This window comes from Python bivittatus, unplaced genomic scaffold (assembly GCF_059951505.1).
Source record: "Python bivittatus isolate LINGU-HERP-01145 unplaced genomic scaffold, Pbiv_v1 ctg000080_np1212, whole genome shotgun sequence".
In the NCBI taxonomy this organism is placed as follows: domain Eukaryota; kingdom Metazoa; phylum Chordata; class Lepidosauria; order Squamata; family Pythonidae; genus Python; species Python bivittatus.
Window position 1 is genome coordinate 46,908,414 of NW_028277035.1, and position 17,290 is coordinate 46,925,703.

A 17,290-nucleotide genomic window follows, 5' to 3' on the forward strand; every position below is an offset into this window, starting at 1 on the left:
TTTCGTTTCCTGTAATTTCTAAACTTAGATCTATTTTCTTTTTAAACAATCCAGTAACATTTTTAATCTAATAAGCTTAAAAATTGATGGATTGCATTATTTTGTAAGAATGTTCTTTTCTTTAAAGAATATCCCATCCACGTGTCCAGAAAAAATACATATATTGATCATGAACTATAAGCAACAGAAAATCCTACTTTGGAATCTTTCTGTGTTGGCCATTAAATAACATAACAGGTTAAGCTTCAGGACTTGCTTGGTATTTATATTCAACTCCTCAGAATGAACCATCATATATTAATGGAATGCACACTGTAATCAAAGTTGTGAATTGCTCACAAATTCTGCATGCTGAGAAATTCTACGCTGTTCTTTTAATAAGTAGAACAGAATGTACAATGTAGCTTCACAACCAGCCCTAGCAGCCTATATCATTCAGGATATAACTGGATGTATGTCAATACTGGGACACATTTTTGAAATCCAAAGCATTTTTTAAAAATAAAATGTCGCAGGAAACAGGTTTCTGATCTGCGTTTGCACTGCACTTCTCTGGTAGGAATTGCACTAATTCCCTGCCCAGGTTGCTCCCCTAAGATGGAGGCTACCAGAGACCTCATGGCATTTCATCCTGCATGTATTTACAGAGCATTGGCTGAATACAGCGTAGCCCTCAGACAGTCCAAAGAATTGTGAGGCGAGGGGCCTGCCCCCCGTCCAGCTCTCGGCTCTTTCAGGCAGTGTTTCGCAACCTTGGCAACTTTAAGATGCGTGGACTACAACTCCCAGAAGTCCTCAACACTGCTCTTCGGTAATGCTAAGGGGCGGAGCGTTTCCAGAGCTTTGAAAAATCGCCCCGACCCGTTGCATTCGCAGCTTTCCTCATTCTGGTGCGGAGTGGCTTTCGGAGCGACTCTTTTCCCCCACGCCTTAGCTGCGGGACGGGTTGCAGGACATTTAATTTAACCCAAGAGTCAGCCGGGGGCATCTAGTTTGTAAAATGAAATAAGCATCCAGCACTCTAGCAGGACGAAAAAAAGAAAGGGCGCCCGGCTGCCGCTTTAGCTAGCTGCCTTTTGCGGACTCTGAGCTGCGGAAGAGGGCGCCGGGCGCCAGCCCGCCAGGGCAGCTCCGCGGACGTAGGAGGGACTGCGCAGGTTAGGCGACGCAAGCCTGAATCGGGCGGGCGCGGCTGAGAACCCGCCCGGAGTTGTCACGCCTTTTGTACGGAATCTGAGTTTCGTTTCCAGCATAGGAGTGTCCCTAATCGTGACGGGGTCGTTGGTCCTGAGAATGCTAGCAATATGGCAGGTTTTCTTAACCACCTTGCTTCGGCACTCCTTGTCAAGATTTTGTTTCTTTCGAGACCCCTGGCCCTTCAGCCTGGGAGCTAAACCGCGTGCTCGTGGCCCCAAAGATGGTATGCGCAGCAGCTATTGTGGGTGTTAAACCGATCCTCGCTTTCGTATATTCCCCGCCTTTCACCCGCTCGTTCATCACTTTCGTTTCTGGCTGCATGAAAAAAAAGCCTCTATGCCCCGAAAATGTCTCCGCCCTCAAACTTTTAAGGTAGTCTGTGAAACTACTTTTCGGACCCCAAAACGTTGGTATATTTAGAGGCAGAGAAGCTCAGTTAGTAACAGCTGTCTCAAAATGTATTTTGTAGGTTTTATTATGTTAAAAGAATTCCGGCATTTTTATGATAGCTACCATGAAGGGCAGGGTTTTTTTCCCCCAATATAGAGACAAATAGCTATTTTGTTTTACTCAGATGCAAAATGCTCTCTTATTATTTTTTTGGTACGGTAATTTCACAATATTTAATCTGATTTCATTTCAATTGTTTTTATTTCGATTCAGCTTTTATATCCATTATTTGAAAGTACATGACTGAGAAATCTGAAATTGCACAGTGTAGTCCACCTTAACAACTTGTGTTGTGACATCAGAGAGAGGCAGCAAGATAAATAGAGTTGGGTGGGTCCTGCCTGTAGCAGAATGCAGTGTTTGACAGAAAGAATGGAGCTGTATGCCACCTCCTCTAGAAGACTTGACGACTATATTGGTAAGAACCTTCAGCCCAGCAAGGAGTTCCAACAGAATGTCCAAGATGCTATCAACAGAATTTGTTCTTTCCTGAAGAACATGTGTGAAATGGATGCAAGGGTGATCAAAACAGTCAAGGTGAGTCTTGCTTGCTCTGACTAACCCAACTCTAGTGAGATTACTTCCCAGATTGAACGGCACTGGCTCTCTTAGGCCATCATGCCAACTTAGTTAAGGACATCAAGTACCTACCCCTCTTTCTATTCTGTGAGTTCAAATATGTAGATTAATTGATCCAATCCAAATGTGGGTGCTGAGGCTAGGAAATAAATGCCAGACTTCATGGCAGGCATTTGGCCATGCCCTTGAAAGATCTCTCAGGAATTGACAGGAATGCTGGGTTCACTGGGGTGATCTTTTTGATGGGAGCAAGAAAGTCACTTGCCATAAAGAATGTGAAAGAGACCTCTTCTTGCTGTTACATCATATGCAGTGACCCTGAAACTCTGGAAATTTCCTATGTTCTGATGAAAGGTATGCTAGAAAGAGTTAAAATTGGCTTTTTCACACATTTTCTTTTGCCCATCAGCACTGATCTACTTACTTGTCAGCACTGGTACAGGGATAGTTGATGGAGCAGGAAAGGTAGTAGTCTCTCTTCATGGAAGCATCTGGTGTGGGTTTGGAAGAGACCCAAACAGGATGGGAGCCTTATGATAGGCTGGTCCCTGTCATCAAAAGACGTTGCCTTAGGAAAACATCCAAGAACAGGCATCCTTGAATTTTACTTTGGCTTATTAGTCATCCTTGATTTGTGATCAAGTGATAGCATTTTGCACTGATCCCCCACCCATCTTTCCACACAGTCTGCAGTTTCCCTTTGACAAGCAGTTTGCACACCAGCATTGTGTATGCTGCATTGAATCATACCACACGGTATAATAGGCCAGCTTTAAGGTGACACAGAACTGTTCCACAGCAGCATTAAAAATAGTAATCCATTAATAAAAGGGCTGTACACAGAGTAACTCAATTGAAGCTTCAAGGTTACTCTGCAAAGCACCATAGCACCTCGCTTCTCAATGGTGGAATGGCTGCAGTGTTGCCTCACTGGTCAAAAATGACTTCTGTCAAAATAAAGTGACAGGTTCAGACAAATCCTCCCCTCCCCCACCCTGGGTAGTTCTGGTCAAAGTGCCCAGGTGCATTCTTGACTCACGGACACAAGCACATTGACCAATCACACTCACTTCAGCTTCCTCTAATAAAAGACAACTCCTTTTCCTCATTACCACCATAAAATCTTCCTCAGCAGCATTTATGCTGGTCTTTTCTAGGTAGGAACTAAGTGAATGTGATGGGTTAAACAGCAGTGAGTTTGACTTTTATAGACTAAAGATATGTACAAAGATCCTTCATGGATCACTGCCTTGTCGTGGCGAAGGGGCTTGCGTAACTAAGTGAAGCCATGAGCTATACCGTGCAGGGCCACCCAAGACGGACAGGTCATGACAGAGAGTTCTGACAAAATGTGGTCCACTGGAGAAGGAAATGGCAACCCGCTCCAGTATCCTTGCCAAGAAAACCCCATGGACAATGTTAAAAGGCTAAAAGATATGACGCCGGAAGATGAGCCCCTCAGGTCGGAAGGTGTCCAATATGCTACTGGGGAAGAGCGGAGGGCAATTCCAAGTAGCTTCAGAAAGAGTGAAGCGGCTGGGCCAAAGCCGAAAGGACGTTCAGCTGTGGATGTATCTGGAAGCGAAAAGAAGGTCCGATGCTGTAAAGAACAATATTGTATAGGTACCTGGAATGTGAGATCTATGAACCAAGGCAAGCTGGATGTGGTCAAACATGAGATGACAGGATTGAACATCGACATCTTGGGAATCAGCGAATTGAAATGGACGGGAATGGGTGAATTTAATTCGGGTGACCATTATATCTACTACTGTGGGCAAGAAACCCTTAGAAGAAATGGAGTTGCACTCATAGTCAGTAAGAGAGTGGGAAAGGTAGTAATGGGGTACAACCTCAAAAACGACAGAATGAACTCAGTGCGTATCCAAGGCAAACCATTCAATATCACAGTCATCCAAGTCTATGCCCCAACCACTGATGCCAAAGAAGCTGAAGTTGAAGACCGCTTCTATGAAGACCTACAACACCTTCTAGAACTAGCACCAAAAAAAGATGTCCTTTTCATCATAGGGGATTGGAATGCTAAAGTAGAAAGTCAAGGAGTAATCGGAATAACAGGCAAGTTTGGCCTTGGAGTACAAAATGAAGCAGGGCAAAGGCTAATAGAGTTCTGTCAAGAGAACAAGCTAGTCATAGCAAACACTCTTTTCCAACAACACAAGAGACGACTCTACACATGGACATCACCAGATGGTCAATACCGAAACCAGATTGATTATATACTTTGCAGCCAAATATGGAGAAGCTCTATACAGACAGCAAAAACAAGACCAGGAGCTGACTGTGGCTCAGATCATGAGCTTCTTACTGCAAAATTTAGGCTTAAACTGAAGAAGGTAGGGAAAACCACTAGACCACTCAGGTATGACTTAGATCATATTCCTTGTGAGTACACAGTGAAGGTGATGAATAGATTTAGAGGATTAGATTTGGTAGACAGAGTGCCTGAAGAACTATTGACGGAGGTCCGTAACATTGTACAGGAGGCAGCAACTAAAACCATCCCAAAGAAAAAGAAATGCAAGAAAGCAAAATGGCTGTCTGATGAGGCTTTACAAATAGCTGTGGAAAGAAGGAATGCGAAAAGCAAGGGTGAAAGGGAAAGATATAAGCAATTGAATGCAGATTTCCAGAGAATAGCAAGGAGAGATAAGAAGGCCTTCTTAAATGAACAGTGCAAAGAAATCGAGGAAAACAATAGAATGGGGAAGACTAGAGTTCTCTACAAGAAAATTGGAGATATGAAAGGAATGTTTAGTGCAAAGATGGGCATGATAAAGGACAAAAAAGGCAGGGACCTAACAGAAGCAGAAGAGATTAAGAAGAGGTGGCAAGAATGCACAGAAGAATTATACAAGAAAGATCTTATTGTCCCTGATGTCCACACTGGTGTGATCACTGACCTTGAGCCAGACATCCTAGAGAGTGAAGTCAAGTGGGCCTTAGGAAGCATTGCTAACAACAAAGCTAGTGGAGATGACAGTATTCCAGCTGAGTTATTTAAAATACTAAAAGACGATGGTGTTAAAGTGCTGCACTCAATATGCCAGCAAGTTTGGAAAACGCAACAGTGGCCACGGGATTGGAAAAGGTCAGTTTACGTTCCAATTCCAAAGAAGGGCAATGCCAAAGAATGCTCAAACTATCACACAATTGCACTCATTTCACATGCTAGCAAGGTTATGCTCAAAATCCTACAAGCTAGGCTTCAGCAGTACATGAACTGACAACTACCGGATGTACAAGCTGGGTTTCGAAGAGGCAGAGGAACTAGAGATCAAATCGCCAACATTCGCTGGATCATGGAAAAAGCATGAGAGTTCCAGAAAAATATCTACTTCTGCTTCATTGACTATGCAAAAGCCTTTGATTGTGTGGATCACAACGAACTCTGGCAAATTCTTAAAGAGATGGGAGTACCAGACCACCTTACCTGTCTCCTGAGAAATCTGTATGCGGGCCAAGAAGCAACAGTTAGAACCGGTCATGGAACAACCGATTGGTTCAAAATAGGGAAAGGTGTACGACAAGGCTGTATACTGTCATCCTGCTTATTTAACCTATATGCAGAGTACATCATGAGAAATGCCAGGCTGGAAGAATCACAAGCCGGAATTAAGATTGCAGGGAGAATCATCAATAACCTCAGATATGCAGACGATACACCCTAATGGCAGAAAGTGAAGAAGAACTAAAGAGCCTCTTGATGAGGGTGAAAGAGGAGAGTGCAAAAGCTGGCTTGAAACTCAACATTAAAAAAACTAAGATCATGGCATCTGGACCCATCAATTCCTGGCAAATAGAAGGAGTAGAAATGGAAGCAGTAACAGACTTCATTTATTTGGGCTCCAAGATCACCGCAGACGGAGACTGCAGCCATGAAATTAAAAGATGCTTGCTCCTTGGGAGGAAAGCTATGGCAAGCCTAGATAGCATATTAAAAAGCAGAGACGTCACCTTGCCGACAAAGATCCGCATAGTCAAAGCTATGGTTTTTCCAGTAGTAATGTATGGCTGTGAGAGCTGGACCATAAAGAAGGCTGAGCGCCGAAGAATTGATGCCTTTGAACTGTGGTGCTGGAGAAGACTCTTGAGAGTCCCCTGGACTGCTAGGAGGTCAAACCAGTCAATCTTAAAGGAAATCAACCCTGATTGCTCATTGGAAGGATCAATAATGAAGCTCAAGCTCAGATACTTTGGTCACCTAATGTGAAGAGAGATCTCTTTGGAGAAGACCCTGATGCTGGGAAAGATTGAAGGCAAAAGGAGAAGAGGACGGCAGAGGATGAGATGGTTAGATAGCATCACTGAAGCAGTGAGCATGAAACTGAGCAAACTCAGGGAGGCAGTGAAGGACAGGAAGGCCTGGCGCAATATGGTTCATGGGGTCACGAAGAGTCGGACACGACTTAACGACTGAACAACAACAAAAATGTACAAAGATACAGGCTTGGATCAATCTCTTTTATTACAGTGGCTTTAACCATCAAGTGAAACAATGTGTTGATCTGTTGTGGTGGAATTGCAGAAGAAAGGTGAGGAATTAGTGAAGGGCACCTCTCTCTTACCTGCATAGGGTTTTGTTTTGTTTTTTTAACTTTTCAGGTGATAAGTGCATGTAGGTTGTAAACCAGTATTTAATGGGTTCTTATTATTTCTTATGCTTTTGGGGACATGATATTAATATAACATGAAGTAAGGGTTTATCAAGACTCTTAATCAATAATATCATATCTTGAGCTAAGACCCTTGATCAAAAGGCTAGCCACCTGGTGTAGGGAGTTAGATTAGCATGGTCAGGCATGTTTTCTTTATGCGTGCATGATGGAAACCCTTTGACATGTATACCAGAATCTGAGAAGGTATTTCCTTAAAACAACAGAATTGATCTGTTAAGAGGGAAAGGAATATATTTTTAATCACTCCTAGAAGATGAGCCTCTGTATAGACCTACCTGGGAAAGGTGCTATACACTAGCCAGAATAATCTGGGGAAGATCTGCAGCTGCCTTTGATGAGGACGGGGTTTCCAGCTACCAAAGCAGTGCAAGATTTTTGTCCTGTACTTATCCTCTATTGAATGTTGCCATGTCTTGTTTTGTTGCCTTGTCTGTGGATATTTCTTGTCTATATTTATGCTTTGGTATTAAAGTTATTCTTTTACTGGGTTTTTTTTTTATATATATATGTGCTCAGTGGTTACCGACTCTGCAGTGACTGCTTGGATGAGTCCTTTGCAGTTTTCAAGGCAAGGTGTTTCGGAAGTGGTTTGCCAGTGCCTCCTTCCTAGAACAAAGCCCAGCTGGTGAGCGCAGGGGGCGGGGTTTCGGTTGCTTCGCGCCCTTTTTGGGCGCGCACGGTTTTTCGCGCTTACCAGCAACTGCTCCCAACTCCTTTTTGCAAGGCGCCGCCAGCATTTTTCCTCCAACCGGAGTGAGAGTCCCCATTTATCTACTCACTTTCCTTAATAAACTCTTTCAACTTTTTCCTCATTTGTGTGCTTACTGCTTTCGAATCCACAGATCTCCCACCCAAATTTTAGTGTGGCCAAACGCCTGTTTAAGGAGACAGGATGGGTTTGAGATTTTTTTAACCTGGGGTAAAAATGAACAAAATACCCTTGTTTTTCTGCCTGCAGTTGAGAAACCCAGCTCTACCAGTGAGTCTTATGGCTTAATTCAACAATTAGGGTACAAGTATTTCTCATTTTTCTTAGAGTTTGTGACATACTTACTGTTTTAAATGATGAGAGAGAAGGTGAGTGAACATTTGCTTTTTTTTTACAGGCTGGCTCTGCAGGAAAAGGAACAACCCTGGATAAGAGTTCAGATGTTGATCTGGTTATCTTCCTCAGCTGCTTCTCCAGCTTCCGGGATCAAGTAGAGAAGCGTGAATGTGTGATCAAGATCATTGAAGAGAAATTGAATAAGTTTATCCAGAGTATGGCTTTCAGCGTTCAAATCTTCCCATTGAGTCAAAGGACAACTCCCCCACGCTCACTTTCTCTCTCCATCAGGGCAGAAAAGAAGACAGAGTTGGTAGAGGTGGATATCCTTCCAGCTTATGATGTTTTAGGTGAGGAATCTAGTTACAAGCTTTCTTATGAATTCTGGCATTTGGTGAATATAGGGAACCATCATGGTTCCCTGTATTCAGCAAGGGTTACAAAGCTCTTGCAATGGAGACTTGTGCTTATTGCCTCACAGTCAGGCAACTGTAATGAGGTTTACATGGGACTGTCCTGGAAGAATCAAAAGTTGCAATTGGTCCAAAATGCAGTGAATTGACTACTAATGGTAGCAAGTAAGTGTTGTAGTTGTTTGAGATACGCTAAGATGACTCCCTTGGTTACCAATATGCTTCCAAGCCTAATTCAAGATCCTGCTTTTAATCTTTAAAGCTGTACATGACTTTGCATCCATGTTCTTGCAGGATCATCTGTTCCAACCAGAATCAACCTGTCCTGACCATGTGAAGTATATGGCAAGGGGGCCCAGAGGCATGCCTTCTCGGTGCCAGTCCTCACATTGTGGAGTACCTTGCCCCCAAGATAGAGGAGCCCCCACTTCGTTGGCATTTCACAGAGCAGTTGAAACATCCTGTTCTAATAGTGTAGAGAGTCAGGGAGACAGCCTTGAAGCAAATATTCAGAAAACATTATGTAAACAAAGATGACAGAAGCATTCTGTAAGTTCTAGGAAGGGAGACAGTATTACGAAGAGACTCAGGATGACTCCTCCCTGAGTCCCTGTGGTATAAGAGAGAGGGGATGAGAAGCACCATCAGGCTTGCAAGGTTCTGTTATTATAGCTTATCTCAATAAAGTATAATTTTGGTTGTCCTGTGGAATCTGTTTTGTGAACTAGCCTTCTTTGAAGGGCTGACATCAGTCTTGCAAGTCTCGTGCTTCAGGAGAGTTATCCTATGTGGGGGCATGGGAATGGGCTGGCAATCGTTGATGGCCTTAAAAATGCACAATGAGATAACAGTACAGGGCACAGCACCACACAAAGGTCTTGTGATAACTTGCTTTAGTTCCCTCTCCCTTCCCAGGTCAGATAACTGCTACATATGAGCCACCTGTGGAGGTCTATATCAAACTGATTGAAGCCAATGGAAAGCCAGGGGAGTTCAATACTTCCTTCACAGAGCTGCAGCGGAATTTTGTGAAGTGCCGTCCACCAAAGCTCAAAGGTCTGCTACGGCTCGTTAAGCACTGGTACAAAGAAATCAAGAAGGTGAGCTGTCATGGGAGATTGTGGGGAGGCTGGAAAAGTAACAGGAGGAACCAACTAACCAATGTTCTTATTCATGTTTAATTATTTAATTGTTTTAAGTGGTTTTCATAGTAAGTTTTGATTGTTGGTTTTATTTCTCACCACCCAGAGTCACCTTGTGTGAGATGGGCAGCCATATCGATTTGATAAATAAATAAAGCAGACAGGAGAGGAATTTTTTGTTACATATCTCATAAACAATTGCTCAGTCCAGGCTGAAAAAAGTCTGGGAAGAAAAGATTGAAAACATTCAAAGAGACTTCACTTTAATGAACTCACTAACAAATGAGGGCTGGAGGTTCCTATTGCAGTTTCCAAGATTCTGTACTTTACTTCTAATGTTTGCATTGAAACTTCCTCTTCTGTATGAAAGTCCCTGTGACCTTTGCTTCCTAAGTCAAGCCCTGCAAAACAGGGCTTGACCTTGTCCAACTTCTGTACAACCAGGATAGAGATGTGATTGTCCAGTCATTTCCTTGGCATCCTGCCCCTTTGCCCAATTCTCTGCTTTTCTGGCCTGTCACTAGTTAAGTTCTTAACCCCACAATAATGGTAAGAATCAGGTCTTATTATGGTCCTCAGTTTTTCTGTCTTCCCCAAAAAGGGAAGTCAAGAATCAATACTAGTTTTCCCTACTCCACCCCACCTGGGTCTGGATGTGCTGGGAAAATATCCATGAAGATTGATATAAAACCAACATTACATCTGATTTTGAATACTGTTTTCTAGAGCCAGTATGGGCCAGCTTGGTACAGCATTCAGAATGTTGGGATAGGACCTGAAAGATTCAGATTCAACTCTGTTTAGGAAGTCACCTTGAAGAGCATTTGGCTGGCAAAGGCTGGTGCAGAAAGAAATAAAATAATGTATCTGACTGAAATACAGCTGATGGAAAAACAGCAGTGTGGAAGAGCAGGCTGCTTAGCAAAAGTACAGGTCCTTGTGCTGCCTCTTTCCCCTCCCATTTGAGCTGCTCCCCAGCGACAGCCCCGCAGAGGTACCAGTAAAGCTGCAACCTTGAAACAGGTGGGGGAGGAGATGCATGTTTTGGAAGCTCTGCAGCAGCAGCAGCAACAGAGAAAGCAGCCAAATAAAGAAAGTATCTTTCTTCACAGAGACTGAAGGGACCAGAGGAAGAAGAAGAGGCCCAGCCCAGTGTTGGGATGGTACAAGTGCTTTACATGCTGCCCATTAATAATATAAGAAATCTCAGAGAGGGAGAGAGAGAGGGAGAGGATTTAAAGCCAGACCAGGGTCTGTAAGAGTAAAACACTGCTGCAGACTAGTAGTAGTAGTAGTATAATAGCAATAGTAATAGTATACTAGTAATAGTATAGAGAATAGTATCGTAATAGTAATAGAATATACCATATTTATCAGCGTATAACATGTGCTTTTTCCCCTAAAATTTGGGGCTGAAATCCTAGCTGTGTGTTATACGCAGATATGTGTGTTATTCGCCGATGTATAAGCCCCTGTATAAGCCCTGCAGCTTCTCACCTTAAGCGGCAGGGCTTGGAGAGTGGAGCCTTCATTTGAGCCAGGGCTATAACCAGGGCTGCAACTGCGTGCTTCCCACCACCTCCTCCTCCGATTGATGGCACTTAAACCGTGCCTCCTCTGCTCACAGTCTTTAGTGACATCACCCACGTGGTCCGGCACTCAGTGTGTCGGAGCAAAGCGCTGGCACTTCACTCTGACTCATTACTACACGCCAGAACACTGCAGAGAGAGGAGGGAAGCTCGCAGTACTTCCAGCATGTACACACTGAGTGCTGGACCGCACGGGTGATGTCAGTAAAGACTATGAACAGAGAAGGCATACCCTAATAATAAATTACTGTACCCCCCAATCCACTTTATTTTGCTTCCAAGTCATTTATTCTAAATTTAAATTTTTTTACTCAAACTTCCTTCTTAAAATTAAGGTGCCTGTGTGTGTTATATGCTGATAAATACAGTATGGAGTATTTACATACAGTAGTATGTGTCAGGTTCGGTCAGCACGGGGCTTCAGGGAAGCTCGCAGCCAGACCACGCGGAATCCACCGACGGTAGCTAGCGGGGAAAAGAGGAACTGAAAGCGCCGCTAATTAACGGGCCACCTGCGCCCAGCCAAACCGGAAAACCGCAGCGGAAGCTTTTAACTATAAACTGATAACGGCGCGAGCCAACAATGAACGGGGCCGCAGGCAGCGAAACAAGATCGCAACGCAGCACAGAACCCGCGGGCTTGCGCGTAACGGGGAGGAACCAACCCAGCCGGAGGGGGACTGGCAATCAAGGACAATAGACCCTGACCGATCCTGCCATCATGAACAATCAAGGGGGATTATTGGGGGCCCATAATCCGCAGCTGCAACGTGATCGCGGGGCGGGAAAAAAGCGCGGGAAGGGGGGAATATAACAAGTAATGCAATTGTACCAAGCCAGTCCTGGCTGTGCTTGTGACTACTACGTTACGCATGAGTAAACCTTCTTTGTGAACCACACGTGTCACGAGAGTTTCTCTGTCGAACGGGGCAAACCTTACATAGAGAAAATTGTATAGTATCATTAGTAATAGAAACAGAATGTAGGATAAGATAATAGCTGTAGAAAGTACTTGCACATATATGTTTGTATATTTCACTTTTGTATTTTGGATAGGTTTTTTCCCCGCCCAGAATAAAACATTTCCCCAACCCTTACAGGGAGATATAAAAATCCAAGTGTCTAGGGTCCAGTGCGGTGGAACTTTTGAGTCTGAGTCAATCAAATTGGGTATAGTTTAAAAAGAACCTGTGACAACAAGAATGGGCAATTTGTGGAGTGTGTGAAGTCCTAAGATCTTTCTTCAAGTGTGTTGAAATTAGTGTCAAACAATCAGCAGCAATGCTGTTTTAGGCCAAAGTTCAGGATAAGATAACTCAGTGTATTAAGTCTCCAATAGACTTAATGCAGTGATTTATGGGGGGGGGGGGGAACCCTCCCCAAGCAGAAACAAAATGACCTGATGATAATTTTTTTTTTTCAACAGCACAGCGTATCATTGCCCCCCAAATTTGCCTTGGAATTGCTTACCATTTATGCTTGGGAAAAAGGGACAAATGAAGCAGAGAAATTCGACACAGCAGAAGGGTTTTGCACAGTGATGGAGTTAATCACTCAGTACCAAGATCTCTGCATCCATTGGACTAAATACTATAAGCTTGAGCATCTCAAAATAAGGCAGTGTGTGAAAGAAAAGTTGAGGGGGTCACGGTAAGGATACTACTTTTCTCTTGTTGCCTTTTCTTATGTATGCTTTCATTCAGCTGGGTAAAGTGGTAATCAGGCTGTATCTCAAGTTACCTGTTAAATCTTAAATGCACAAGTTTAGCCCTTAAGTTCTGGCATTTTTCCATTGCACTTGAATATTTTGCGGCAAGAAAAGAGGACATGAAAGAGGCAGAAGAGTGAAGTCTCTCCTCTTCCTACTTCTAGAGACTATGGATTTCTGACTGGGGGCTCCATAGTTGATATTCAGTAAACAAAAGGCAAACACAAAAATCAGTCATATTCTCAATGCCACATTTAGGCTGCCCTGTAGTTACCACCTATATTTGGCTGGTATAAGTTAGGGAAGGAAAATACATTACAGGTAGTCCTCACTTAACGACCACAACAGGACTGGAAAATTTGTTAAGTGGGGCAGTTAAGTGCCTTGCTTTTACGACCTTTTTTGCAGCTGTCGTTAAGCGAATCACCACGGCTGTTAAGCAAATCATGCAGTTCCCCATTGATTTTTCTTGCCAGAAGCTGGCTGGGAAGGTCACAAATGTCGTTCACGTGACCCCAGGATGCTGCAACTGTTGTAAATGCGAGCTGATTGCCAAGCGCCTGGATCGCAATCAACGTGACCGCAGGGGTACTGTGACAGTTGTAAATGTGAGGACTGATTGTAAGTCCCTTTGTTCAGCACCATTGTAACTTTGAACAGTCACTAAATGAATAGTTGTTAAGTGAGGACTACCTGTCAAATAAGATATTGAAAAGTGGAATCTACTTGGCATGCGCTGGAATAACATGTATTTTTTTAAAGTTCTTGTGATAACTAGCTGTGGTTTCTTCTGTGAGTTTATGCAACACTTTGTTTTGTTTTTTTAAAATACGCATGTGTATGCAGTCCTGTGATTGTTGATCCGGCAGATCCAACAGCAAATGTTGCCAAAGCCAATGGAGAAGCTTGGGATCGACTGGCCAAGGAAGCTTCTTATTGCCAGAAGCAGCCATGTTGCATGAAGGATAATGAACCTATCAAACCCTGGAATGTGCTGGTAGTATTCATATGTCATTTTCTTCCTAACAGGCAGCTCAGAAAAATCATTATTTCTAAGTCTTGGGATACTTCAGGTATAATGTTTACAGCTGATTATGCAAAGATTCTGAATTCTTACAAGAGTCAGTGTCTTAAAATGAAATGGGTTTCCTGATTGGCTTTCCCTAGTTGAACCACTGAACATAGTTTTAAACTGGATAACTGCATCATATTAGAGTTCTGTGCTTAACTGTGGTTTGTTGAATAAAACATGACTAACTTCAGTGCACTAAGCCATAACGGCTGAGAGCCTTGGACCAAGGCCCAGTCCAAGGTCCAATCCCAGTAGTTTCCTTACGCAGCTTTCTCATCAGTCCAGTCCGAGAGAAGCTCTTCAGTCTTATTCCTGTCTGCTTCCACCTGGGGAATTTGGTGTGAAGCAAAGCCATGCATTCAAGAAGGATCTGCAGCTCTGCAACCGAAGCTTAAGTTATGTTCTGTTCAGCGTTTGAGAGTAAAGGGACAATGGGTAAAGGAATGATCATGTTTAGAACGATTGTGGAAAAATCAGGTGGATCATCCATTCTGGGGTTACTTTCCTTCTGTAAGAAAAGAAAAATGAAATGCAGCATCTCTCAGAATAGACTGCTGAGGATGCATTCTCTGTCTGTGTGAGCCTCACTGACAGCAGCATAGAGAACTACTCTTTTTATCACCCTAGGTTTTGCTTGTATGTTGGCAAGATGGGCCCTGCTCTCAGGGAAAGTAACCAACTGCTTCAGGCAGCAGACACAGTCAGGGAAGCAAATTGCTAGGTGTGCCACAGGATCCTGCTTGGGGCTGTGGAAAGAGGGCTCTTGCTTTTGATTCCCATGGGTAGGTAGGTAGGTAAACTTCATGGCAGTCTCTGACCATTGTCTATACATATACATTGAATGTACATTAAAAATGGCAATTAAAAGAAGTTAAAGGGGTTAGAGGGGAGGAAGGGGCGGGGAGTGAAGTTTTTAAAGATCTCAAAGGAATGCAGTTTTATTGGACAATATTTGTTGCCTCACATGAAGCAAAATTTGCTACATTATGGTAGTAGTGATCTTACACTCTCCTAAAAGATAGGAAATGTATTATTGGTTGTTTCTCCCTGAGAATTCCTTTATGAGGGGATGAATTAATACATCATGCAGGTTTAAATAGAAATTACAGTGCAACAGGACATGTTGAACATCCTCCATGATGTGGGAGTCACAGAGGTAAAGTCATTCATGGAATCTTCCCATGGGAAATTCACTTCCATTTCCATTTCATTTTCAGATCGGGATTTTTAAAATTTATTTCATAAAGTCATCCAACTTGCAGCATACCATTGTGAAAAAGTAATTGCCCCCCTATTTCAATCAATTCTGTTAAAGGGATAACTTGAGCCAGTGATATGAATACCTCATTAAACAGAGCTGATTTGAGCCAGCCCTGCGCTATATAAATCTTATAAACTTTGCATCACAGTGAAGTTGTTAATCACACACCATAAACCTGAAGCACAAGTAGGTCATACACTAATACAATGATTCCATATATACATTTAAACTTACAAGCTTACAAGAGAAGAACAGATTCAGTGTTTTGGAATGGACAAATGTAGGTCCAGACCTAAACTGCACTTGGAGTAGGGAGAAGGTATCTCAATCTCTTCAGGCAGTAGAGTGGCTTGGACCAATTCTGTAGTTTACACATCGTTACTCTAGGATAAACTTCTAGAATGTTTCTGTAGTGTTTATCAATCACACACTTACTACTATTTTATCCCCCCTTTTTAATATATAACTCAAGGCAGCAAACACACTTAACACTCCTGCCACCCTGTGAAGTGGGTTGGCCTGAGAAAGTGACTGGCCCAAAGTCACCCAGCTGGCTTTCATGGGAGTTCAAGGGAGGCCTAGAACTCTGTTTTACATAATATAATGTAATAACTTATTAATTATACATTATTGGTAGCACAGTTGTGTTTCTAAATGAGGCTGTTTACTATTTTGGTCAATTGTTTCATCTTTTTCTCTCAGCCAACCCCAGAGATTGAAGTGACGGTGGAACAACACAGAGGAGCACCCACTGCTGTATCGTGCAGCCCTTTTGCCTCCATCAAGTGGATCAAGGAGCAAGTGGGGAAAGGGGGGCATAGCTGTGAGCTGTGTTTGGAGGAACCTGGGCAGGTAAATATAGTCCTGCAAAATGATAAAACACTAGCAGATTATGGGATATTCTATGATACTACCATCCAGCTACGTCATACTACGTCCCAAAAGATAGAAATCCTTGTGAAAGACCTGAACAGCAAAACGACAAACTACACAGTGAACACCAGTGAAATTGTCCTAGGCCTGAAAAAGATGATTGAAGCCCGCACACATGTACTGGTAAATCAGCAGCGCCTCACCTACAATGATAAGGAGCTGGAAGATGGAAATACACTTGCCTATTACAATATTAGGAGCAAAGATACTGTCTACCTGCTTTTGAGGCTTAGAGGTGGGCATAGCTTTATAAGAACAAGAAGAATGCCTAGTCTTCCAGGCACACAGTTATGAGTTATTCCTATATACTGAGTATATAGGAAAAAACATTTACAGTATGGCTTTTGAGGGGATTTAAATTTTTATAAACTGCTAATCGGTCAGAGAATAAAGAAGGGGAAGCTAGAAATTAAATACCTATCTACTTTTCCAAGCAGCTCCTTTTTTCTTTTCTTTTCATAAATAAAAAATAGTAATACAATGGAGACTTCAGTATTAAATTCAAAGATATAAGCTTTTTTCATATAAATAATTCAATGCACTTTGCAACTAATTATCAATGTCATATTAATTGTACACTTGAAGCAACTCTGTGTTCATGTATATCTTAGAAATCATATTTAACATTGATATAAATTTTCTATTGTGAAATGTTTAATTCACTTTAATCATCACAGTTAATGATTAAAGCTCCAGTTTCTATCATATAAACGCCACTGTACTTAGCTGCTGTTTGTATTATATAATGTATTATTTGTATTCTATAATAAAACAATTAATTTGGGGAAAAACTGGCTATGGCTTCAAACAATGGTTTCCTGAGCTACACCAATACATCTCAAACCAGGTTTCAGATTTACTTTTTCCAAATGAGATGCCAATCTCAGTTTCTCGTTATGAAAACACTATTACACTTACACATCTTTAAGAGTTGCAGAGGTCCATCATAATTGTTTGCTGTAATTATATAAAGTTTTTCTAAATGCTTAGGAAAGTACTAATATTAGTGATTTGAGCAGAAAGTATGATAAATAACATCTGGTTTTGTCCAGCTTGATACCTCTGTGAAACTGAATGAGAATTTTATGCTGACAGTTGCAACTGATCTACTGTGAAACACAGAGAAATTTGTTAGGTTTTAAGTGTCAAAATACCTAACACAATGATACCTGTGCCACAATTCTCTCATGAAAATACAGA

At 42.4% G+C, this 17,290-nt stretch overlaps 1 protein-coding gene across 1 annotated transcript; it reads left to right on the top strand.

Annotated features, from left to right (window-relative positions):
• The first annotated feature begins 1,969 nt into the window (after positions 1–1,969).
• LOC103054040 (2'-5'-oligoadenylate synthase 1A-like) lies at positions 1,970–16,896 on the top strand. Its single transcript, XM_088134002.1, has 6 exons — positions 1,970–2,184; positions 8,033–8,321; positions 9,300–9,484; positions 12,543–12,766; positions 13,671–13,821; positions 15,860–16,896. Exons 1-6 carry the CDS (start codon positions 1,999–2,001, stop codon positions 16,382–16,384), a joined length of 1,560 nt encoding a protein of 519 aa, XP_087990128.1. The 5' UTR covers positions 1,970–1,998; the 3' UTR covers positions 16,385–16,896.
• Positions 16,897–17,290: the final 394 nt, after the last annotated feature.